We start from the raw sequence: 27345 nt of genomic DNA, 5'->3' as shown, positions 1-27345 counted from the left end.
GTCTGCGGGGACCGGTTGGATGACTTCCTTTTGTAGCAGCTTTGAAACTTCTGAGGCTGCAGTTTCCCGTTGACTGGGTGGCGGGTCCGGGATTTTTTTGGACTGAAGTGGAGAGTGAGAGAAAGGGATGGTGTAACCTCCGGCGATAATTCGAAGCACCCATCGGTCCTGAGTGATACCTTCCCAGGCTTTTAGGTGCCTCGAAAAACGACCCCCGACTGGCTCGGGAGCTGCACAGTCAGGCCATCCCTCAGGGACTGTGAAAGGCTGAAGAGCCACGAAAGGACTCGCGGTCTCCAGTGTTGCGAGGGCCTCTGCCGCCTCTGGGACGACGTCTTCCATAAGAATTTCCCCCTCCCCTGCCTCTGGAAGGGGGATCGTCCTGCTGTGAGGGGTAAGACTTCTGAGATCTACGGAACCACATTTTCCCTCCTCTTTTAGCCTTGGGGTAAGGCCGAAAGGGAGTGGAAAATCGTGCCCCTACGGCAGTCAAAGTCTTACCTTCTTGCTCGCAGCGGGTCAGTGTGTCCTTTACCTTGGGTCCAAACAAGGAGGACCCATCAAAAGGGGCGTCGGCAAAGGAAGACTTAAAGGCCTCCACAAAATGACACAGGCGGAGCCAGGCTTGTCTCCGTAGAGCAATGCCTGTACCCGCCGCTCTACTCGCCCCTTCGGCCGCATAAGAAATGAGCCTCATGGACGAGTTTGAAATGGACGACAGTGTAGCCAGCTGAGAGCCAACCGTCTGGGCCAGCTCCTCAGGCAGGTTACCCAAGAGGGTATCGGAAAGTTCTTTAATCAGATCCCTCTGAAATCTGGTAAAGTGCGTGAGATAGTTCAAGGACCTTAATGTAAAGGCCGCTGAACTTAGGGTGCGCTTACCGTACCGATCCATGCTCCTAGACTCCTTATTAGGAGGATGGACGGACGTCGAAGCCTCTGCTACATCTTGCTGGGTAGCAGATGCCACCACCAAAGCATCTACAGCCACACCTTTAGTCAGGAACTCTTTTTCCGGGGGTGCTGACAGGAACTTATTAGGACGAGCAGGCACCGGTTCCACAGAGTCTGGGTGTTCCCACGCCCTTCGACAGATCAAGTCCAAGAGCTCGTCAAAGGGCGGAGACACCCAGGAGGCGGAGGGCTGAGCCCCGAAGGCCTTAAGGAACACCGACTCATCAGCAGAAGGGGGTTTGGATTGCCAGCCGCCTCATTGTTTAAGGGCTTCCAGGATGTCTGCAAAGGAGACATCATCTGAGGACGACTTAGGGACCCTCTGCATCATCGAGATCAGTGTCTGATGTAAGAGACTCATCAGGGAGTCAACGTGCTTCCTCTTGCACAATCTTTTCCTGGGGTTCCTCCAAGAAGCTTCAGAAGGACCTCCAGGAGGGGGGAACCCCAGTGGGGTAACCTCAGGCCCCGGGGCTCCGCTGTCTAAGGACAGGGGGACTGCCAAAGACCCAGTCTCGGTATGCAGGGAAGGAGCTGGGGAGACCGTGGAGGTAGCCAAAGATGATTTGGCTAACGCACTCCTCATAGCCCTGAAGGCGGGACCACCAGAATCCTGGGAAGGTCCCACCTCCGTGGCCACGACTGTAGACGGCACTCCCGCAGCCGATGCACCGAGAGGAAGGCTTGGGACCAAAAACATCAGTCCCGAAGCGCCCCCCCCCGGGGCTGTCAGAAGAAGTCCGCGTACCGAACTCCGACTCAAGAGCCGGAGTTGGAGTAAGGGTCGGGCCCGACCCTAAAACCTCCATCGGTTCCACCAGCACCGGCTCCAACGGTGCCGAGGCTGTTGGAGGAGGAACCATAGTAGCAGGATGGACCATCGGCTCCGAAGCCGAATGGGCTGGAGCCGAAACTAACTTTTGAAACACCGGAGACTGGAAGAGTCTTAGGAGCACCCTGTCGATGTCCGAATCAGACATCTTGGAGGATCTAGATGACACCGATCGGGTCCGAACTGATTTCTCCATCGGCTCCATAGGACTAGGGGACCGGCTCCGAATGGTTTCGATTACTATCGGTTCCGAGGGAGATCTCAAAACAATTTCCCTCGGTGCCGATGAGGACTTCGGCGCCGAAGGGGAAGAGTCTGAGCCGGCAACCCTCATCGGCTCCAATATCAGTGGAGCCGATGAAGGTGACCCGCCTCTCGATGCCCCAGTCCTCGGCTCCGAAACCAGAGGGGTCAAGACTGGAGGCATCGAGGCAGACCGTTCCGCCCTCGGCTCCGAAGTCCGTGGAGCCGATGGAGAAGCCTGCCTAGGTTTTTTGGCAGTCGGTTCCGACAGACTGGTCGGAGCCAACGCTTTTTTCTTTTTCGTAGGAGAGGAAGAGGAAGATAAAGCCTCCTCGAAGAATGGCTTAATCAACCCTTTTAGAATTAATTTGTTCTTCCTCTCCTGGAGGACTCTTGATGAAAAGGCGTGACACACGCTACAGGACTCTTGTAGGTGCTTGGCGCCTAAACAATAAACGCACAAGGAGTGGTCGTCCGTTATGGACATTTTATAACCACACCTCGCGCACTTTTTAAACCCAGAGGGTCTATGCTCTTTAGACATGTTAACAAACCTCTAAGATTAATAGTAAAACAGAAAAAAGTAGCAAGTTTTAAGTTTAAAATATAAAGTTTTTTTTTTTTTTTTTTAGACCAAACAATGCAACGAACACAGAAAAAGAGGGTCAAGACCCTCTAACTTAAGCAGGTACTTGACACACAAAATAAAACGCTAGTAATAGAAAATAGGGGAAGGCCCCTCTAACTTAAACGGGAAACCTTCCCTTAACGAAAAAACACAAATTCCTCAACAGATTTACTTAAACACACTCGTACCACAACAATAGCTGTTAAAACAGCTTTTGGGTTCAAAATAAGCAAATTCCTGACAGGAAAAGCCTGAATAAAACAGTACTTAGCCCAGCCAAGTTTGAGACCACATCCTAGCTTGTAAGCGGCAAACGAGATCTGGGGGATTAGTGGTGGTGCATCCTGGGATAAGAAATAGCTCAGCCAATAAGAGGCCTCGCTCTATAGCATAGCGTGCCGAGTCGGAGCCGAGGGATCGGCTCCGAGCCCATCAGTATTGAATGTAGGCGAGATAGGATCACATAACATCTGCCCATTACTCAATATAAATATCTGGGACTTATTTTAAATCAACCTCTAACATTCCTGCCTCATGCTGATCAAACACAAAGTTCTATCTTTACTAAAAATAGCAAACATTTCCCATCTTCTCACAAAGGAAGCTAGATGGACCACTGTTATTAATTCACTACTGCTAAGGCTGGAGGGTGGTCTACCAGTCACCATTCTACTCTGGGCAAATTATACTAACATCCTTCAGAAAAATAAAAGCATGCATAAATCTGAGTATCTTAAGCCATACAACAGAATGCCAATTCTGCAGCAGTGAGGTATTCGAACATCTACTGTTATGGCAAGTATAACTTACACAGCTATACTATGCTCATCATTCAAACTACTGCAGTAACATTTAAGTTATATGAGCTGATTATCAGCTTTTTTAAACACCTTTATTAAATTATCACTTGTGATATAGGCAAACTTATATGTATATAAAAAATAATCAAACCATATTAAGTTCACATTTACAAACATTACACATCACACATACTATTATAAGCCTGTAATCTAAGCAACATTGCATAAATTATTCAACTCCTGCCTTCGCTCAAACCTGATTCCTCCTCCATTTGATTATCAAATCCAACCTGGAGCCCCTGGAGAATGGTCCTAGCAAAGCCACTCTTGGATCTAGACAAAATCCAAATATGTAATTCCTTATAAAGGTATATGCAGAGAACCATGTTGCTGTCTCTAGAAAGCTTCTAGAGTCCACTCCTTTCCAATATGCCATCAAAAAAGACAAGGCTCTCAGACAGTGTGCCTTGATACCACTTAGACGTGGTTTATTATGGTGGGCATAACAAAAGGCAATAGCTAAGAACAACCAAATGGAAATAGTCGATATAGGTTGTCCTTTCTTAGTCCTAACATAAGAAATAAACATTGACTAGCTTTTCAAAAGGGCTTGGTTTTATGAAGATAGTACCTGAGGTGCTTATGTATATTCAGAGTAAGAGTAGGTAATCTTTTCTCCATGGTTCTAATGGTTAGGATGGAATACTGGAAAATAAATGGCTTGATTCAAAGAAACACTTAAATCTCCTTTGGCATGAATGAGGCATTTGTTCTTACTGATAACCTACCACCAAGACCAGATCAGGTTAATCCATAAAGACAGCTAGCAACTCAGATACTCATTTTGCAGATGTTAGATAAGACAAACAGTTTTCCATGCAACGAAACTTAAATTTGCCTGACCTGCAGATTAAGATGGTGATATGGTTAACTTTTTCAACAAAACTTTATGAACCCAGGAAGGTGCAACCTGTTTGCAAGGTGACCTCAAGTGAAACATTCCAATCAGAAACTGTTTTAATAAAAAAAATATATATATATATTGAAAGGAAACAGAAGGATCCATAGGCAGACATATTAAAGTGGTCGCAAGGTGTATCTTGAGAAAGTAGTACGAAGGCCAAATATGTGAGCACTAGTGGTACAATCCCAGATAGGGCCCTAGTTACTGGGTTGGCTTGCTTCCCCTTTAGTACCTGCTGCACGTCCTCTAAAAACAGGTCCCTAAAAGGTATCAGAGTCCAGGCAGATAATTTTAGATGTTTAGATTGGGATGTATCAAAGTCCCCCTGTTCTGTGTGAGTAGATCCAGAGATTGAGGAAGCAAGTGGTATCTGCCTTTGGCCAATTCCATAAAAAGAAAGTACTAATATTGCCTGGGCCAAAAAGGATCACCAAAAATATTTTTTTGGAAGGTCCTTCCTTAGAAGTACCCTGTATATCAGCAGAAATGGTGTAAATACATAAAGAAACATTTCCTTGCAAAGGAATGAAAAAAAGCATTTATAAAGTTAGCTGGTCTGAAAGGAGGCCAACAGATCTATTTGAGGTGCCCTTTAGAACTGGATCAATACGTGGAAAATCCCATCATTCTAACAGCATTTATGAGAGGCGGTTCTACTCCTGCTCAATTTGTTTGCCACTATGTTTTACTCTAATGGAATGTAATATGCTTGGGGGGTTAAAGAGTGCTGAAGAGCCAACTCCCAAGTGATCATAACCAGCCTGCAAAGAGGGTGTGGACCTTGTGCTCCCATGGCTTGTTGATGTACATCGCCACTGTGTTACTGCCTATAATAATGAGGAGGGGGTCCAGGGGACCAAAGGTAATGAAGAGATTACATGGCATAGCACACAGCCCACATCTCTTTCAAAATAAAGTACTTTGGTCTGTCTGAAGAATCCAACAGGCCTTACACCATTACTCTCACAGGAACTGCCCTCCAATGAAACTTGGAGGAGTGTGTAGATACAGAATAACCTAGAGACTGAGGAAAAAAGTACACATACCTGCTTGTAGATGTACTCTCCACTACTTCAGTTCCACTAATACACAACCCAAGACAAGTATCTGAAGGATGCAAGTAGTCGGTCCATTTTTTTTTTTGTTTTTTTTAGATACCATAGCAGCTTTCTCATGTACAATCTACACACAGGAATCATGAGAAACATTCTGTGAACCCCAGAATCCTGAGAAACTCTATGGCTGAATGCAGAGACTGATTAGAGAAGCTCAGGAAGGTTTCCAGATAAAATTCCATGTTCTCCTACATCAAAAACCTATACTGTTAAGTGCGAGTATAAGACATCCTAAGACAAAGATTTCTGAATGCTTATCTGGAATCTCAGATTGGTCACAGGAGTTGAAACCCATGTCAAAGCCTCATGATACCTGGGAGAAGACTCTGCAAAGAGCAAGTCATCCAAACAAGGAAGAAGAAATGACTGTCATTCAGCCTTCTATAAGCTAAGACTGGAGCTAAAACTTTACATTCACTTCTGAGGTAGCAGATGACCCAAAGGATAATGCAGAGATACTGAAAGAAGGAAATATTTAAAAGCTAGTCTCCAAGAATGCTCTTTCTTTGGTACCAAAGGATAATGCAGAGATACTGAAAGAAGGAAATATTTAAAAGCTAGTCTCCAAGAATGCTCTTTCTTTGGTACCAAAAGCATTCTGGAATATATGCCTTTGCCCCTTCAATAAATGGCACTGCTTCTATGAATCTTGGGGTGAGCAAACCTGAAGAACATGAAGAAAAAATTTGATTTGGTTTGGAAGGAGGGGAATAACTCTTCTGAAAGGAATGCTTTGCATCAAATGCCAAACATATCCCTCCTAAACCACATTTAACACCCAATAAGTCTGCTGTCCAAGGATAATGAAGACAAGACAGTTTTCCTACATGTTTTAAGAAATTAAGGCAGGAGAGGCAGGGAGAGAAAAGATGCATGCTAGTATAGCCATCCATTAGTTGGACACTGTCCCTTTATTGGAAAGCCTCCTCTTTGCATTTATTCCCTGCCTTCTATATCTAGTTCCGTCTTAGTTGTAAAAGAGGATCTAAGAGATCTGAAAGGGAGGGAGTTGAAAAATCTTAGAAACTCCCTAAAGTAATTTCCCACTTTCATTCACTTGATAATAGACCCGAGTAGCAAATGGGCTAAATAAAACCTTTTTCTCTAATGCTGAATTCAAAACAGACTTCTTTTAAAAAAAAAATGAATTTGCACCCAGGCACACCTCCTCAAACCGTAGCAGAAGCAGATTCCCTAGATACAGCATCTGTACATCATACATATCTTTTAAGACATGTTTAAATACCAGAGATATGGCAAAAATTATAAGACAGAAATGGGCAACAACTTCCAGATAAGGGACTGCTAGTTATGAATTCTATATGCCTAAGAGGAAGAATTAAAAAAAATATATATATATATGTATATATATATATATATATGTATATATATATATATATATATATATATATATATATATATATATATATATATATATATATATATATATACATAATACCACATCTGTACCAAATCCTTACTTTGTATATGTACAGGGGAAGGTACTAAAGAGAGAAGTGTTTGTTAATTTGAGAAACCTAGTAATGCCTATCTGCTTATATGGGTACTAAACGCAGTGAATTAGAATTGTTATAGGTAATATAATATGCCACCTTCTTGCTCTGTAGTAGAGGAAAAAAAAAGGTGCAAAATAAGGCAAAACCCCATGCAACATAATTATAAAATCTCCTCAATATAATGGGAATAACCCTTAGTTCCCAGAAATTACCTCATTCATCTTAACAATTATGGAAAGAAATTACTGGCCAAGGAGGTTTGAAGACCAGTCTTCCTCAGTGATATTTCAAGTGACCTGTTAAACAGGTACTGAGAATTGAGTATCTGTAACAATTTCTTAGCTAAGGTAATAAAGTCATCTTATAGATATCATGTCACAAGGTGTACAATATTTAACCTTTTTGAAAGAATCTGTATTCCTACAACAAGCCTCTTACCCTAGACACATCCAAGTAGCATCCCCGGTAAAACTCTGTGTCCCAGTAAAGGTAGTTAGCCCATGATCATTCCAAACACTAGAACAGCCAAAAGAGAAGTTGCTAACCCCTGGTTCATTGTAGCTGAAACAACTACACAAAAAGTAATAGGTCTGTGGAACAACAAGTAGCCACTACAGGCTTACCCACTATAAGCTGAGGTACAAACGGAGTCCGCAGTCAGCAAGGTTTTTTTTTTTCTTTTTAGGAACTGTGGAAGTTGACCAGTAGAAATGAGATAAGTATCCTTGCTGTGACTGAGCAGGATATGCCGGATGTGGCTAGAATCACTGGAACTAATCAGGTGGAAGTAACTTGCCAAAAGTCTACACAAGCAGCACACTTAACACCTAAGGAGAAAAGTCCCCAAAACACAATAATACATAAACAGTACAGTCCTGTCAGGGTCTATATTATATGAATGAAAGTTCATATAATCGATTGCTCAAATGAGCAAAAATCCTGGAAATCGAAAACGATATTGAGGGGGATACCCCCCCACTAAATATATACTCCATCTCTGAGATCGCACTACAGTGAGTAAAGGGCAAATACTCCGATCTTCACTGTACTGCGATCCTACAGCACGCATATCTATTTCTGGGATTTTCGCTCATTAGAGAGATTGATTATATGAACTTTCGTTCATATAATATAGACCCGTCCTGTCAGATTCATTCTGAAGTAAAAATCAGGCTGACAGAAATAAATGGTAGGTGAGTTGTCACAGCATGAACACAACCACTACATACCCTGTAAATTCGCATTCAGTACACTAAAATCCCGTCAGAAACTCCTTAGAAATAAGATTAAGTCAGACTGGATATTTGGCAGGTAAGTTATTACAGTGTGAGCACAAGTACTACATGCACCATTGTTGCCCCTGCTCAAATGAAACACTGCTCCATATTTAGAGTTCTACAAAAAACTAAAATGTTGCATAAACAATACATTTCTACATCAAATAAGCTGCCACACTCACCAAGTTTAAAAATAGCAGTCCTAGACAGGAAATAGATGGCAGTTAAATACCAGGTTTCTTAAAGGGTCCATAAGATAAATACACACATTAAAAGTAAACTTTTTTTTAAATACACACATATACATGTGTGTGTGTGTGTGTGTGTGTGTGTGTACACACATGCACACAAACACACACACACGTGCACGTACACACAGAACACATTAAAAATAAATATCTTCTGTGTGGAAGGGTTCCCTAAAGGGGACATATCTGCCAGAAAGGAGGTGAAAGACTGGCTGCTGCTCCTGTGAAGCCTCTAAGCTGCTGCTTCATGATGGGGCAAGAAAGTACTGAAGATTTCCAACTCAACTGCTGATTTTCCCTCCCCAGGGCTGACCAATCTGCAGTCAGAGTGGAAGTGTGGGAGGGAGCCAGAGCTTTTGGACGCTGGCCAGTTGCTGTGTTTTGGGCAAGATACACTCAATGTAGCCTAAAGGTTACTGCTGCTGTGGGAATGATGAATATATAACCCTGTGATGATTCATTCAGTAGGACAAATATTTTGTTCAATTAACTATTTATAAACTGACCCTTCCCAAGTCGTCAGTGCAATCTTCTCGTGATGATCCTGCTGAATGTCTGCTGAGCGTCCTATGCTGAACCTGGGGAGACAGCAGCTGTAAACTGCTTGCTCTTGTTTGCATTCCTACAGTTAAACTGCCCTCTGAACCTTGTACCCTTGGCCTCTCCCGAGTTACATACATTGAGTGTCTATGAGGGCGCTGTTGTGAAGAGAAAGGACTTGTATAACCCAGTCCATAAGGAAAAGACTCATGAGGGGCTGACATAGAATGTGAATGACTGCCTTCCACATGCTCTACAGGCACTTTCATTTCCTCCATCGTTTTGGAATGTCTTGGTGGCCTACGGGTTTCAAGGCTGTTATCCATTCGATTAGTTCTACCAGATGGACTAAGCAATGTTCTATTATCACTATGACGAGGTGCTGTTGGACTAGTTGGTGAATTCAAATCCATACAACTAGACGGGAAAAACCTGGAGTTAGGATCATCCATTTGTGCTCTTGTTTCACTGAGATTACCTACTGATTTTGAGTCACTCAGAGCTCCATGTCCTTTTGTTAGTGTTAAGTAAGATAAATTGCTCTTTGAAGTCTGAGGCAGAGAACTTGCAGCAGACTCCATATAGCTGTGACGAGCATGTTTCTCACTTGACTGAAGAGTAGAAATCTTGCCTTCCTTAAACGAGTGTCTGCTCTGTTGATTTCGAGTGTTGGACTTCAAATATTTTGCACCAGGTCCATCAGAGCCCTTCTGATCCAGACTGAAATCAAATTCCGTTTTAGACTTGGGTTCCTTAGGGCTGAGAAGACTTGGTAAATTGTTGTTGCTGAGGTCTTTGCTGCTTGCTGTACTGCGACTAGTAGGCTGGTAGTTTTTTGTGTGCAGTGTTGGGCTGATGGAAGCTGCAGGCATATTTCCATTAATAAAACTCTCACTCGGTAGAAGACCATCTTCAGCTCTCTGTGGACTAATCCCAAGTGTCTGCATATCCTTGTTGCTTGAGCGGTGATGGGACTGCGCACCTCCAGTTTTGCTGGGCTGATTCCTAAGGTGAAGGAAAAAAAATAAGTTATGTACAGTACATGAGCCTGGCCTGCAGAATACGTTAAAAGCAGTGTCATTAAAGTGTTGATAATATGGCCTATGATAAGGCTGCAAATACAAAAATCCATGAATAAATACATAACTTACTGTTTCAGTCATCATAAACAGATCATTCATAAAATGTTAGCAGGCAAATCAAGTGAGCACTGTAATACTTCAATGAAATCATATACCGTTATACTTTAACCCACTAATATAACTTAGTTTTAAAGCACTTCGCAAACAGCAAAACATGCAGGCTAAAACAATGGCTTTTTTTTCCCACATCATAACAAATATATACGTTTTATTGAAATGCATCACAGCTTTGCAACAAGACAGTCTGAATGTCTACCACACTCTATAACCATACAGTGATAATGAAATATATATATAGGTCTCATTGCACAGCACACAGCGTATCATGCTGACTTCTTTGAGAACAGACAAGGAATTCTTCTTGAGACAAAAGCGTGATAAGTAAATTCCATGTCAAGACTATTCAAGAACAAAACATAATACAGACTATTATCCAATACATAACTATCCCTACTATATGCTAGGAAAGAACCTTAACCTAAAAAGAAGCAACAAAAACAAGGACAAAAGAAGTTCTAAATATGTTTTCTCAACACAACAAATACTATCTACCTCAAAGTTTCAATGCTGCTATATACTTAGGACAACTGACAAATACTGGTCGGAAGAATGCATATTTAGTGTAGTCTGCTGTTGGCTGTAAATGGACTGAAATGTTATTTCCAAAAAGCCACTTTTATACACTAACAGCTGCAGTTCTATTTTACTACAGACAGGTGATGATGCTCACGTGTATATGTTACAGTTTCTGCAACATCATAAAAGCTATAACAAGGAAAATGCAGCTTTTTTAAATAAAGGTGCTTCCCTTATATCAGGGAAAAACATGCATTTGTATAATTTATACTTCATTTTCACTTTTTTATAGTAAAATGTGCTTCCTATAAAATATGGTAAAAATAGCATGCATTTGTACACTTGTTTCCTCAAGCAATGTGACATAAATCCTACAACAAAGGTCCTTTTACAGAAAAAAAATAATTATAAAACATTTTCTTAACACAGAGACACGATAATTACAAAACTAGTTATGTAGCCATGGTAACTAAAGTCAAACAACAATGTATTTATTCTTTGGTTTGACTTTAAAGTCTAGATAAGTACAATGGAAACATACTGACCTAGTCTTTAGTTTGTGGAGGTGGTATGCTGTTAATATCAATTCCCTTTTCCACTAAAATACCTTTACCTAATAATCTAAAAACACAAGCTTGTTTGCATTCCCATAATATTATTTATTTATTTATTTTATTTATTTTACATTTGTTGACCGGGATAGTCCGACTTGATGTATGTCCATTTTCAGCAGAGGCCCGGGGAGAAAAGCTCCATATTAAGACAATTTACAAGACAGAAATCTTGACCATATACAATACAGATAATGTCAGACAGGTAAAACATTTCAAACACAGGAACATTTATATAGTACTGTTACAGTAACATATCCGACTAAATAAGTTAAAAATTTTGAGTAAAAGAATTAATAACATTTTTTTTTTTTTTTAGGGTAACATTGTTTATAAAGTTTACCAAACCTTAGGAGGTGAGCTACTACAGTAGGAATTAATAGAGAATATCAGAGCACCTGAAATAGCATGTTAAAGATAGTAAAGAATGGTCCTGCTAGGGGAGAAAATGTCAGTCAGGATTTGTGCATGGGCAAAGCCATTGGGCTTTAAGGAATATTCTTAATTGCTTCTTGAAAAGTGGGGTAGAAGAAAAGGCTGTTAGTTCAGTTGGAAGAGTGTTCCAAGAGTTACCAATAGAGTTTGAGAACAAGCTATCTCCAGACTTCTTGTTGGATTTTAGGGTAGCTACTAGTACCTTATTAGCTGATCGAAGGGTTGTTAGATTTTTATATGGGCAGATGAGGGTAGAGAGTATGGGTGTATCTGTGGGATGGTGTAAGATCTCGTGTATAGTAGTAAGTTGCTGGAAAAGAATCTGGCTTTGCAATTCATGCCATCCTAGCAATTTAATATTTTGGCAGTGGTGGGTTCGAAAAGGGGCACCAGTGGCAAATCTAGCTGTGTTATTATAAGCTGTTTCCAATTTATGAAGATTATTTTTGGATAAATTGGTAAAGATTGGGGATGCATAGAGAAGGGTGGAGATTAAGTGAGTTCAGGCAATAGCAGTCCTAGCTAGAGGTGTGAGATAGGGTTTAAGTCTGTAGAGGAAACCACGTTTTTTATCAACTGATTTAATGGTTAGGTTGATATGCGAGTCGAAGTTTAGATTATGATCAATTGTTACACCTAAAAGTTTTAATTCTTTTTTTAATCCCAAAATACAAAATAAATTTAACATTAGACAGCTGGAAAAAATACAAAATCTACCAGCACAAGATACAGCAAGGATCTTGTTACAAAAAATAAGCTACATTTTTTTTTCGTGATACAGTGAAAGTAATTATAATATAATTATGTACCCAAGGTAAACATAGTAAGTAAATTCAAATTGCGTATCCTCTCTGGTTTGCTTTTTTTTTTCAATTTAGATAAATATTATAAAAACAGTCATGTAGGTTTTGCTTTATGAATGATACAGTATTTCCAGCATCATTAGCTCTTCTATTAAAATATACTTCATCTAATCTCCTAAACTGATGCATATGCATAGTAGCACTGCACAACACATGCCGTACCGTTTCAGTTTATTTCCTTTTGTGTACTGTTTAAATGTTAAACAGTTACTACTTTATCCCCATATACACAAACTGCGCAAACCCTCTTAAATAAACCATATACACAACAAATGGGGAAAAAAATAAGAACACTTAACATTGACAGTCAATGGATGTTACTTTTTTCTCCAACATCCCAAAGTCATATCAAAGGTGAGGCTGCACTTCTCCAAAATGTGTGTGTGTGTGTGTGTGTGTGTGTGTGTGTGTGTGTGTGTGTGCGTGTGTGAGGCAGAGGGAGAGAGAGAAAGGGGGAGTGCATAAATGCAACTTTGCAATGGGGTGATACTCTCTTTCTGGAATAAAATGCTTCTGCCTTGCTCCCAGTGAATGTCAGGATAGGCACTCACCCCCCCCACCCCAAACTGGATTATGTGGGTTACAGCAGAATGCAAGAATGAATGCTTACTGTAGTATCTAGGCAAACAAAGAAACTGTACAGCTAGCCTGACCAATGTGTGGCTCTGCATCACTGTATATATGTGGTATATACCTTTAAACATTCTAATGCCTGGCTATTAGAAGTTGCAGGTCAAGTGATACCTTTTCTAGAAGCAGTCTGAGAAAACACCACATGGAAGACAGCAACCCATCCATAGTGCCAGATTTTCTAATGAAGGATTCTAAGAAACATATAGATAATAATTGCACTGTGTCCAAAGCAAAGAAATATACATGCAGAAGTGAAAAATAATCTTTAACAGTCTTTGCTTAGGAATACAGAATTATAATTTACATTCAGAAAAATAATACAGCTGTAACTACCAATAATTCTCTTATTGCAAAATAATTTAACAGAAAACTGGAAGCTCTGGATCCAGAAACTTGATGGAGCCCTCACAGAGAGCAAAAATGAGAAGCCTGACTATACAGTGTTCTGTACTTCTGCTGTCACTTTGTTCAGCTGCATGACTCACCAATGGAAGACAGAAGAGTTTGTGACATAAGAAATGCTCAAACAAGGGGCAGGATTGTTGGGTGAAGCTAATCTGACCTTATCAAAATCTATGGATGTAAGTAGATGAAGTGAAACTACTACTGCACCGTTACACCTGAGGAAATGGGTGTATGCAGGATGAAATAGGAGTAAAAAAATGGCAAACATGAGAAAAGGTTAGAATACATTGCAACAATAACAGACATAACAAAGAAAGAAATCTATTAGGTGCAAATAAGACGGTACAATTGAAATTCAATCCCCCTGTACAAAGTAAGCATGAGAAGACGCATTTTCTTGCTTTTAATAAGCTTTGAAGAACATGTGCTGGAAGGAACTATTCTGCAAAGATGTATAAAAAAAACACAAGTGCATTAAAAAAAGTCTGATGTGATGCAAGCGCACTCAGCATCTTCAAGTCCTGGAACTCCACTTCCTCTACACATAACTCCCAGATCCTCATCATTGGCCCTAGAACAATGTACCAAGGGAAAAGAAAGTTTAAGCAGGTAATAGGCTGAGGACAGAATACGGTCCCTCTCACAGAGAGCTTTAAGGCAAGACTGCACACCTGGTCAGGAGCAACAAACAAAAGTAACAATTTGTATGGGACAAAGAGGGAAGGATAGCGGAGAAGGACTGAAAACAAAATGGATCTAAAGTTATGGTAAGTACATAGTTTTCATATCCAATGTTGATCTTTAAGTTCATCTCAACCTGTAGGACAGAGTACCCAGCCAATAACAACCCCATGGTGGTCCTAGGCATTCCACAAAATGGAACCAAAGGAAGCTCTAGATCATGACTTGATGTTTAATTGGTAATGGAACACAAAGGTACGAGTGTTAGACAAGGTAGCTACAGCACAAATGTCATCAACAAAAGCCTAAGCAAAAAAAGCCAACTGAAGTAACCACCATTCCAGTGGAATGAGCCCTAAGCTTAATGGGTAAAGAAATTCCTTTCAAAGAGTATGCAAAGGAAATGAAATCAGAAAGCCATCCAGATAGGGTCACTCTGGAAACAGGCTTGCCAAGTCACATTTTGCAAAAGGAAAAAAAATACTGGTTACATTTTCTGAAATTTTGGTTATATCCAAATAGAATCTCAGAATATTCTCCTTTGTTACTGAAATTTGGAAAGAAAAAATAAGTTATGTACTCACCATAACGTTCCATCTGAGTAGGTACTTCATTTGTCTGCAACCTGTGGGTATCGGATCCGAGCCGGCAGCTTACCAAGCTCCAAGATCCGAGCTCCTAGCTCCTCCCCCTACCCATAATCCCCTGCTACCAACCACATTTCCTCAGATCTTTTTTATTTTGCCTTACCAACCTGTAAACATGAAATATCAACTGCAAAGGTGATTAGAAAAATCCCAAAAGGTTCGGGGGATGACAGGGGGGGTCGGTTGCAGACAAATGAAGTACCTACTCAGATGGAACGTTATGGTGAGTACATAACTTCTTTATCTGAAGTAGTTACTTCATTTGCTCTGCAACCTGTGGGACAGAGTCCTCAGCTACTTATAAGAACCTGGGTGGTCCTTACGGAAGGATATTCCGAAGCACCGCTGAGCCAAAAGAAGCCCTACTTCTCTAAATCACATCTAGTTTATAATGAGAAATGAACGTATGAGAAGAGGACCAAGTAGCTGCTGAACATATGTCGTCTACTGGAACCCTAGACCAGAAGGCTGTTGAAGGGGCTACAGATCTTCTAGAATGAGCACGGATATTAACCGGGGCTGGTTTGCCAGACGATATATACCCTTGAATAATACACTGACGAATCCAATTTGCCACAGTGACTTTGGAAATGGCTTTACCCATGGCTGATTTTGCATACGAGACAAATAACTGGTCCGACTTGCGAAACTCTCTAGTCCTATGCAAGTAGAAACGCAGCTGTCTGTGTACATCCAATTTGTGTAATGTGTATTCTCCCTTGTTCTGAAATGTGGGAAAAAACACTGGTAGATTTATCGATTGATTTATATTTGCTTCTGAAGCAACCTTAGGCAAGAAAGATGGGTTAGTCCTGAGGGACACTCTATCTTTGTGAAAGATGAGGTAAGGAGGCTTCATACACAAGGCTTGTAATTCTGAAACCCTTTTGGCCGAAGTAATAGCCACTACGAAGGTTGTTTTCCATGACAAGAACTTCAACGGAATTGAGGCCGCAGGTTCAAATGGTGGACTCGTTAAGGCTTGCAAGACTAGAGTGAGGTCCCATGGGGGAACCACAGACTTTATCGGTGGATTTAAAAGGAAGATGCCTCGTAAGAAGGTTTTGCACAATTTTGTAGATGCTAAGGAACCTATGCCATCACCCACATGAAAATGGGAAATGGCCGCCAATTGTACCTTAACTGTAGAAGCGCTTGCTCCCTGTTGAAAGATTAATGAGAGAATGTCCAGGATGGTCGGGATAGGGACAGTAAATGGGTCCAAGCCCTTATCTTCGGCCCAAATGGAAAAATGTTTCCACTTACTGTTGTAAAGTTTTCTGGTAGATGGCTTATGAGCCGCAACCACAATGGCCTTAACGGGAGATGAGATACCGGGAGTCCTAGCCATTAATGGAACTGGATCAGCCAAGCCGCAAGCTTGAGGTTGACCAGGTTGGGCGTTGGGCAATCCGCGGGATGAGAAATCAGTTCTGGACTGGGATCCAGAATCCACGGAGGAGCCACACTGCGAGACCACAGAAAGGGGAACCAGATCTGCCGAGGCCAGAATGGGGCTATGAGGATAACTCTGCTCCCCAACCGACAGGCTTTCTGAATGAACTTCATCATGAGAGGAAGGGGAGGATAATAATAAAGGAGCCCGGAAGGCCAAGCATGGACCAGAGCTTCTCTGGGGGTTCCCCTATGGGGGGAATTATTGCGAAGTACTCACTGCATTTTGTGTTTAAAGGAGAAGCAAAAAGATCGCAGCAAGGCTGACCCCATTTGTGGAAGATCTGCTTCGCAACAGATGGATTCAGAGACCACTTGTACAGAGTGAGGAGCACCCGACTTATCTTGGCCGCTAATATGTTGGATCGTCCCGGTATGTGCGTTGCTACCAGAAAGCGGTTGGAGGAGATCGCCCATTCCCAAACTCTCATGGCCTCTCAACACAGGGGGTAGGATCTGGTTCCTCCCTGTTTGTTTATGTACCAGACTACAGACATGTTGTCTGTCTGGATCGCAATAGTCCCCAGGGGAAGAAGGTCGTGGTGAGCTTGCAATGCCAAATGCACAGCCCTCATCTCTAGGACATTGATATGCAATGCGGTCTCTAGCGGAGTCCACGTGCCTTGAATGGATCTGCCTGAACAATGCCCCCCACACCCGAGGCGAGAAGCATCCGTGGTCAACGTGGCTTCGACCGGGGGGATAACAAAAGGCCTCCCTTCTCTGAGTTTCCGCGCATGCAGCCACCAAAGAAGGGAGTCCCTGCAAACTCTGCTCAGCGGTATGGGCGTATTCAACGAGTGGAGCAAGAGGGACCATTGGACTTGAAGGGTCCATTGCAATATTCGCATTCGCAGGTGGGCATGGAGAGAAAGACCGATCGCAGCTGCCATAGACCCTAGTGCCCTCAGGACTAACTCTGCTGGAGGAGAAGGATTCCGGAGAAGGGCTAATACCTGATAAGACAAGCTGTTTAGTCTGACTGATGTTAGGGTAGCTCGAGAGATTCGAGTATCCAACCTGGCCCCTATGAATTCCAGGGCTTGGAGTGGGGCACAGGCAGGACTTCTGCAGGTTTACTGAAATGCCTAGATTGTGGGCTAGAGTCAGTGCGTAATCTCTCGCTACCGAGAGCTGATGGTCGCGGTAAGGAGCCAGTCGTCCAGGTACGGAAAGACCTGAATGCCCTGAAGTCTCAGGTGGGCAGCAACCACCGCCATGACTTTGGTGAACACTCTGGGGGCTGAAGTGAAGCCGAATGGAAGAACCCTGAATTGATAATGACTGGCTCCGAGCCCGAAGCGGAGAAACCTCCTGGATCGTCTGTCCATTAAAATGTGGTAGTACGCATCCTTGACGTCTATGGAACACATCCAGTCGTTCTCCCGCAGAAGGGGGAGTATGTGACCATCCGGAACTTTTCCTTGGGAATAAACAGGTTCAGAGCGGAAAGGTCTAAGAGGTCTGAGGTCCCCCGTTTTTTCTGGCACCAAAAAGAACCTTGAGTAATAACCCAATCCGGACTGATCTGGGGGGACGGGCTGGATGGCTCTTTTTCTTAGCAGCTTTAAAATCTCTAAAGCCGCCGCCTCCCTCTGATCGGGTGGTACATCGGGGAGGTGTCTGGTTTTGGGGGGTAGATTTAGGAAAGGAATGAAGTAACCTCTGGAAATGATACGGAGCACCCATCGATCCGTTGTAAGGGACTCCCAGTTTGACAGGTGCTCCGTCAACCGCCCCCCCGACTGCCTCCAGAGAGGTACAGTCGGGCAAGCCCTCAGGCTGTTGCGCGGGTGTGTCCGAGAAAGGTTCTCCAGACCTGAAATTACACGGCCCCCCCCTCTACCTCTGGGCCGGCGTCCACCTTGTCCTCCTCTGCCTCTAGAGGACGAGTGGTCCGCAGCTGGATGGGATTGCTGAGACTTGCGGAACCACAGCTTCTTTTGTCCCCTCTGATTCCTGGAGAAGGATCTTTGGGGGCTAGAGAAGTGGACTCCGATGGCAGACAGCGTCTTCCCATCCTTTTCGCTTTGGACCAGCGTTTCGCAAACGGTCTTGCCGAAAAGAGCAGAACCGTCAAAGGGGACGTTCGCGAAGGACGCCTTGAAGGAATCCGCAAAGTCACAAAGACGGAGCCAGGTGTGATGTCGTAAGACGACCCCTGCTCCGCTGGCTCTAGCGGCTCCCTCCGAAGCATGAGAGAGGAGCCGCATAGACGTATTGGAGATGGATTTCAGAGTGGCCATTCGTGTCGTAAACACATTCCTGTCTCCGACCAACATGGACTCTGGGGGGGCTGCAGCGTATTCCTTGGTCAAGTCTCGCTGTAGCCTGATGGTATGTGCCATATAGTTCAGCGCACTTATAGAAAAGGTCGCTGAAGCAAACATCCGCTTCCCAATCCGGTCCAATGCTCGAAATTCTTTATCTGGCGGGTGGACCAGAGAACTCTCCTGAGCGAGTTCTTTCTTGGTGGCCGCCGCCACCAACATGGCATCAACAGGGGATCCTTTGGCCCACAATTGCCTATCTGTGGGGGGGCTCAGTATTTTGTTGGGACGCCTAGGTATTGGCTCCACGGTGACGGGCTACTTCCATGGCCTGGTGGTAATTAAGTCCACCAGGGGGTCGGCCGGAGGGGACACCCAGGAAGTAGATGGGCCTGCCTCAAACGCCTCCAGGAACACGGATTCATCAAGGGAAGGTTTTTCGGCAGACCACCCCCCTCTAATATGCAACATTTCCATGATGTCTCCAAAGGAGACATCTTCAGGGGGTGACCTTGGGGAACCCTCCCTATCATCTAAGTCCGTGTCAGTGGTAACGGACTTGGGGGAGTCCAGGTGCCTCCTTTTACACCGACATTTCCGAGGAACCTCCTCGGTGGGGCTATCCGAAGAGGGCTTGTCCACGGGTTGTTGTTCCTCAACAGGAACTAGCTGGAGGGCTTGGGCAGGCTGTCCCGATGGTCGGATGATGGAAGACAGACCCTCATACAGTGGGGGTACGGATGGATCCACAGCCCGAACCGGGGATCTGGAGGATCTCAACAGTACCCTCTCCACTACCTCAAAAGCCGAAGGAGCATCTCCCTCGCCAGCCTCTGAGAGCAATCTCCTCGGCTCCGAGGAAGGGATCGGGGTCAGAGCCGAAGCAGTTGGCACCGAGAGAGAGGTGCGCTCCGAAGCCAACAGCTCCGAAGATACAACTCCCTCAGATCCGATGCTCAGCCCTCGGCCCCGAGAGCTCGGATCAGACAAGCTTGAGGGCATAGTCGGCGAAGAGACCAGTGCTATCGGCGCCGACAATTCCTTGGGTCCGAATGGGCACGGATCCGATAACTCCGAGATCCGAAAACGAGTCGGAGAAGGAGTGATCGGGGCAAACATGGGGCCCCCAGAGGCAAACACCCCATCTGCATTTGGGTCTGTAAGAACCGACGCATCATCCGATCCATATCCGCTTCGGAGATGCTTTTTGTTGACCTGGAAGAGGTAGTCGAGGTGGGCCAGGAGGGCCGCCTCGACGACCTCGAGGGAGACCGATCTTCCTCCACCGGCTCCAGCGAGAAGCTAGGCGAATGGAGCCGAGAGGAGAAGGATCCGGAGACCCCCGAAGGAGATTTAGTTATTTTAGCTGGCGGAGCAGAGGGGTGAGACTCGGCCCGCCTTTTATGGGATCTATGTCCCTCCTTATCCTTGTGCCTCTTCTCCTTTGTTGAGGAGGCACTAGTTTCCCCTAGTTTCCCCAGAGCTCAAACCCGAAGTGGGAGGTTGAGTCCCGGGTTGAACTGAGGGAACAGAGGGTGCCGAGGCCGCTGAGGCAGCCGGAGCCCAAACAGGAGAGGAAGAAGAAGCTGCCTCCTGGGGGAGCTTTCCCACCAGGATCAGCTTGTTCTTCCTATCCCGAAGTGCCCGGGGGTTAAAGGCCGCACAGATCTGGCAGGCCTCTGAGAGATGGGCTGCCCCCAGGCACAAAACGCACTGAGTGTGGCCATCAGCTGGGGAAAGCTTGTGGCCACACTCAGTACATTTGGAAAAAATGGCCTTAGGCCCTTCCGCCATGTTGAAAACACTCACACACACACCCAAATGCTAAGGGGGGAGGGGGAGTGACAAAGAAAAACTAATTACTGTACCAGTAAAAATTTAAAAAACTAACATTAACAAGGGGGTAGAGGTTTTACTACCACACACACACGATTTCGAAAGTTTCTGGTGAAAAAAGATAGAAATGATCTCACCCAGCCAGCAGCTCTTCAAAAGTAAAGCTTCTTCAGCCGCGGCAAAAAACGATCTGAGGTAATGTGGTTGGTAGCATGGGGATTATGGGTAGGGGGAGGAGCTAGGAGCTCGGATCTTGGAGCTTGGTAAGGCTCGGATCCGAAGTCGGATCCGATACCCACAGGTTGCAGAGCAAATGAAGTAACTACTTCAGATACGAAGTTCCCATGAAGTACCACATCAATGGTAGTCCACTTAACACAGGAGGCATTATAAGAGATCTGGGAACACAGGTTGACAGCAATCTCTCTTTTGACTACCACATTGCCACTGTGGTCAGAAAGCCGCCCTATGTGGCACATCTAATTACTAAAGGTTTTGCATCCAGGAAGAAAGAGGTCATTGTCTCCCTCTACTCTTCCCTCATTATGCCAATCATTGAGTACAATGCCCCATTTGGCATGTACCTCACTAAACACCTGCAACAACTGAAGAGGCCACAAAAGTACCTCACAAAGAGGATCCTAGGCCTTAAACATTTGACCTATATGGACAAACTAAAAAAACTCCAATTATTCTCTGTCTCATATCGCCTACTTAGAGGTGATCTCTGCTTGACTTACAAAAGCCATGACAGACCCTGCTCTGTTAGAAATGCTACATCTGAAGAAATCCAGTCCCTCCACACCACATGCTCCAGAGACCTCAACCTCATTACCAGAATCAACAGAACATGCTGGAGCGACAGGTTCATAAATCAGAGCCTACCCATGTTATGGAATAGACTTCCCACACATGTCAAGCAGAGCATCTCACTGGCCCTCTTCAAGAGAGATCTTGATGAGTGGATGGGAAATAGAAAATTAACCCCAGGGATCACTCCAGTGGCTTTACTCGAAAGAGGCACTGGGAACTAAGGTTGGGTGGCCAATGCCAGCGTAATCCTATGGGCTAGGCTTGTAAAGGCTCCAGGGCCATTAGCCTAGTACACACATATGAACCTAAGTAAACAAATTAACTGATTTAAATTAGATTCAGAAGCAACTCTAGACAGAAAGGAAGGGTTGGTCCTTAAGTTAACTCTGTCTTTATGGAAATCCAGATAAGGAGGGACAGAAGAAAATGCTCAGTGCTCAAAGTTCAGACACACTTCTTGCTGATGTAATGGCTACAAGAAAAGTTTTCCCATGAGAAAAGTTTTAATGACACTGTGGCTACTGGTTCAAAAGCAGGTCTGGTGAGAACATGCAACAGCAGATTGAGGTCCCAAGGAGGAACCGGGCTACAAACAGATAGACATAATAAAAAAAAAAAAAAAAAAAAAAAAGCACCTCTTAAAAAGACCTTGGATGGCTTTTGAGCTACCACTAGTGTATTATCAATGCCACTGTGAAAGTTGGAAATAGCTAACTGCTCTTTAATGGTCAAATAACTTAGACCAGAGTGAAAAAACTAGCCCCAAAAATCCAGGACAGCATCTAAAGATGCAGAGAAAGGATGTAAACCCTTGGAAGAGGCCAAAATGGAAAAACTCTTCCACTTACTGATGTAAACCTTTTTATTTGAGGATTTCTGGGAGGAAGACAGCATGTGAATAACTCTCTTGGACAGCTTGGGATCCCTGGCCATCATTAGAACTGGAGGAACCATGCAGTAAGTTTAATAGACTGAGGATTCAGATGCAGTAAGCCTGAAGGATGAGTAATTAGACCAGGAAAAGTGTACAGAACCCAAGGAGGATGAAGAAGTGAGGCCAAAGGAAGGGAAACCAAATGTGTCAGGGCTAGAACACAGCAATGAGGATGACAGTCGCTCTGCAATGGGCTACTTTCTGAAGAAATCTGATTATCAGGGAAATCAGGGGATAGGCATATAGGGCAACAGGGCGCCAAGCATGCAGAAGAGTGCCCCTTGGTGACTCTCCCTCTGGTGGGATCGGGATGTAGAAACTGCTGCATTTCATGCTGGAGGGAAAAGCAAACAGATCATGGCGGGGGTGCACCTCAATGACTGAAAATCCACACTGCTACCTCCAGGTTCAGGGACCACTCATCAGGCAGAAGAAAGCACAGTTGTGTAAATTTAACTTACCACAACAGTAGATGTTTCAATGATCACGGCTGCTTAACTCCATTGGTTATATCCTGCCAAGGATATAACAACCAGACAGCTTCTAAAGCTTCGAGGCACATTCCACATGCCCAAACTTGTCAATCAGCTCGAGCTGAACTAACTAAAAGACGAGTCTGGGTGCAAAGCCCTTCAGAGCTTTCCTGCCAGCAGAGGAAGGGAGGATGAGCTCTGAAAGGTCTATGCTAGAAACAACAAAAAATAAAAGTCCACACTCTGGCATTAAAAAAAAAATACTAAAAAAAACAAGGGAGATAGAGGGAGCGGCTACTGCAACAGTGATCTTTTGAACATCTACTGTTATGGTAAGTTCAACTTATACAAGTAAAGTACGTTCATCATATTCATCACTGCTGCAGAACCCTTAACTATTTGGGCAAATTACCATAGCTAACTACATTTGGGAGGTGGAAGAAGAGTCCAGGAGCCCCTGGAGAATAGTCCTTGCAAAGCTTGATCTGGATGAGAGATGGAATCAAGCTTATAGTGCTTTATAAAAGTATGCACACAGGACCAAAATAGCAGCTTCTAGAATATTTCTAGAAACCAACCCTTTCCAAAAGGCCACAGATGAAGTAAAGAACCTGGTGGTGTAGGATTTGACCTTCCTGGAATAGATTTGTTATGGTGAGTATAACAAAAAAACCTTAGACAACAATTTGGAAATAATCTGTTTTGACACAGATTTTCCTGTCTTCTTACCCTCACAAAAATCAGCAAGTGATGGAAAGATCTGAAAGATTTACTTCTGTCAAGATAGTATCCAAGTTGACTGTGGATATCCAAGGCATGGAGCATCCTTTTCTCCCTCATTTTGAGGTTCATTAAAGAAAATGGGCAGATGGATAGTTTGGCTTAAAGCAAACTTGGATACCACAGCAGACACAAAAGAAGGTTTAGTTCTGAAAGAAACCCTGTCCCTATGGAAACTGAGACAGGATTGATTCACAGTAAGAGTTTGCAACTCAGACCCTTCTTGCAGAAGCCAGACAAATCATTAAAAATGTTTTCCATGTTAAGAACCTAAAGTCTGACAGATTAGCTGGTTCAAATGAAGCAAGTGTTAGCTTCTCTGAGTCAGAAGAGAGTCACCACAATGATCTTGGAGGATTCCTTCTAAGTTTTCAGCAGTACCCTGGATATTAGTGAAAAGGATGGAAAAGCATACAAGAACATTCCTGTCCAAAGAAAAGGCATATCTGCCTTCCAGGCCTTCTTGCATAAATTTCCTGGAACAAGATATCAACTGGCTGTTCAAAGAAGAGGAAAAATGACTTCTAAGGAATTCCCCACAGATGGATCAAATCTTGGACGACCCCCTGATCAAGTTTCCATTTGTGAGGATCTTGCCAAACAATTCTGTTCTGACAGAATGTAGGATGCCTGCAAAGTGAGATTGTGCTGTGAAGCTGTATCCCAAGCTAACGTGTCTAATCTTCGGAAGAGGTACTCTACCTGGTTACCCCCCTGCTTATTCATGTACCACAAGACTGTGACATTGTCTGAAACCACTTTAAAAGGTCCTGGGGACCAATGATGGTTCAGAAAGTTGAGTGCCTTGATTAGGATGAGCATCTCCCACATATTTATGTCTCTGCCCTTGGTGTCCAGAAACCCTAAAGTATCTGTGGTGACGGACTGCTTTGAAGCAGGGAAGGAGAAGGATAGACCTGGATTCAAGGATATCTGTTGTCTCCAACAAAAAGATCTCTTTTCTGACAAATGCCAGCACTGAGATTTGAAAAGATAAAGGGGGTTGATATTAGGACCACAAAGATTTCAGAAACCACTGTACCTTTCTCATATGGAGTCTTGCCAAGGATATCAAACGAATCATAGGTGACATGAGACATAAAATGTTGGGATATTCCCAAGTGACCAAAGTCTGAGTGGAAAATCTCAGAACTAGATCTAAATAAAGATCTATTTTTTCCTGTAGAAAAAAAACTCTTTGAACAGTGGTGTCTAGCTGACACTCCGGGAACACATTCCTGTATGAGGGAGTCAAGAAACACTTTTGAATGTTCTCTTGGAATCCCAGATTGTGTAAGAGCTCACTCACCCAAGAAACAGAATCCTGATACTTTAAAAAAGCCTCTGCAAATATAAGCAAGTCATCTAAATATGGAAAAAAGTGGAAGCTCTGCAGCCTCCAATGAGCTGTAACTGGAGCTAGACACTGAACAGTCTTGGTGTAGTGGATAATCCAATGGCTAAAGGCAGAGAACTGATCATGTGATCCAGACACAAAACCTTAGGAAACATCTGAAGTCTACATGAAAAGGGATGTTAAGAACAGGTGGAAACTAAAAAGTCTGATCTGGAGGAAGGGGAATGGCCCCCTGGAAAGGAATAATTCCCTTCCACTGTCATCTGTAACCCTGATGAATGATTTTTAGAACCAATATGTCTGAAACAATCTACAATTAGAAAAATGGAGATTCAGATTTTCTGGAAGAAAAAAAAAGGGGCGGGGGGGGGGGTTCATAAGGTCTCCTGAATAGTCATTCAGACCCACTGGACTGTCATTGGTTTTTGAAGTTTCAGGCTTCTGTTTGGAACTACCTTGCCATTTCTTCTTAAACATCTATTTACCTGAATTTATTGAGACTGTTTAATCTGTTTCCGCCAAAACTGGATGAGGAGATAGAAAATCCCATGGACAATTAGGAAAAAGATTGCTGAAAAATCTTAAGAGATTCCTTTAATCAACTTATTCCTTTCATCACATTTCTGATCATCTCTGTAGCACAGGGTCCAAACACTACATCTTTATCCAAAGGAAAATTTTAAATCTCTTTTTTAATATCTGGGAGATTCTGAGAATGCAGCCATGCAACTCATTAAAAGAGTACCAGTGGCCACAGCCCTGGAAAAAGTACAACAGGGTCATACATGCACACTGAAAACAAGTAGCGACCTGTGAAGAGAAGAAACTAAGTTATTTAAAGCAGATTTTTCTTCACAAGATGAAACTACAAATGGAACATTCCTTGTATGTTCACAATTTTTGTCAGAACAAACTCTAACCTATGAATCTTTCAATTCAGAACTTTGAAAATCATAGTTGCTGAAGTATACACTTTTTCCCATACCTACCAATAATTTTTCCATACCTATCAGAAAGAGCAGGCTTGGAATTAGCAGCAGTGGGATCAACTAATACTGCAACTGTTGGATCAGGTTTGGAAATGGTGTAAAAAATTTAGACTGAGAAATGTTAAACATCCTATTTGCCTTTTTTAGGGCAGCTGACTGGCTATCAGGAAAATTACAGGCAGTAAAACCCACATCTACAGCTGACAGAACAGGAAGAATGGGTGTGGGTTCTGGAAAATCTTTCTGTAACAACTCATTATTTTCTGAGGGACTGAGAAACCTAAGTGTTCTCCCACTGAATATGCAGGCACATTCTATCAATAGTCTGAAAGAGAGAGAAACACCCATAAGGAGCATCAGACACTGAACTCTCCCTCCGTCTGAATCAGATATCTGAGGGGAAAAGCCCTGTATCCATCCCTGAATCCTCCTGTTTACATTCAAAATCTTGAATCTTTTCATGAAAAGAAGAATCCCTCCTTTTACCGGAAACTACGTTATAAGGAGGAGCAATTTCCTGAATTAAACCCTGTGCCAGCCCAAGTAAACTACTTCAATCCAAAGAAATTTAAGGTATAGATACATGCTTTGCTTCCGGTTTCTTTCTGACAAGAAAAATTGGGCCAACTGTGTTAGCAATGGGTGCAGATGCTTCCCAGGGATGGGCATAGCATTCTGGCACAACAGAAAAGCCTTCTCAGTTTCTTCTCCCAGAACTGACAAGAGAGTGTCCACTAAGCAGACCCCAACAACCTCAGAGGATGTGGCTAACCCCCAGTACATAGTGGCTGTTGGTGCTATACCAGAGGGACCTGGCTGTTTGGTTAACCTTTTCTTTTTGTGGTTGGAAGAGGAACCAACTATGAAATCAGTAATCTGTTTCATGGTCAAGCCAAAAATGGTGTCTCTTTCCCAGGGAAGACTAGCAACAATTGTCAGTAAAACTACAAATCTACAAAAGTTACTTTAACCGAAAAAATGCACTAAAAAGAACTTTGCAACAGTATATATATGCCCCAAAAGGAAAACAAAAATTTCTTCACAGAAAATAAGTTTTCAGTTAGTTTACACTACTTCTAAACTGATAAAAAAACAAGGGATCTGTTTAAAAGTACATTACAGTCTCAAGAGAGTGCTAATACGACATTCCTAACTAACTTTCCTGATGAGGAAAGTAATAAGACATCAATAAAATTAGGAACTGGAAGTTTCCCCCCAAAGGGAACTTATCTGCCCAGTAAAGAAAAGCACAAGCTGACCTTTGATCCCCAAAAGCTTCAATCTTCTTTGGTGGCAGTAAAGTTCTGAAAACTTCACAGCCAAACTT

General features: G+C 43.3%; 1 protein-coding gene across 1 annotated transcript in view; it reads right to left on the bottom strand.

The window, feature by feature from the left end:
- CDKL5 (cyclin dependent kinase like 5) overlaps positions 1-27345 on the bottom strand; it is a 1714404-nt gene that overhangs the window by 842445 nt on the left and 844614 nt on the right. The window contains exon 7 of the mRNA XM_044073061.1: positions 9085-10123. Within this exon, the coding sequence (XP_043928996.1) occupies positions 9085-10123 (1039 nt within the window). The remainder of the gene's footprint in view (positions 1-9084; positions 10124-27345) is intronic.

Source organism: Protopterus annectens, chromosome 5.part1 (genome assembly GCF_019279795.1).
Source record: "Protopterus annectens isolate FY-2018-M chromosome 5.part1, PAN1.0, whole genome shotgun sequence".
NCBI classification, from domain to species: Eukaryota; Metazoa; Chordata; order Ceratodontiformes; family Protopteridae; genus Protopterus; species Protopterus annectens.
Note: the sequence above shows the minus strand (reverse complement) of the source record. Positions and strands in the feature narration are given on the sequence as shown.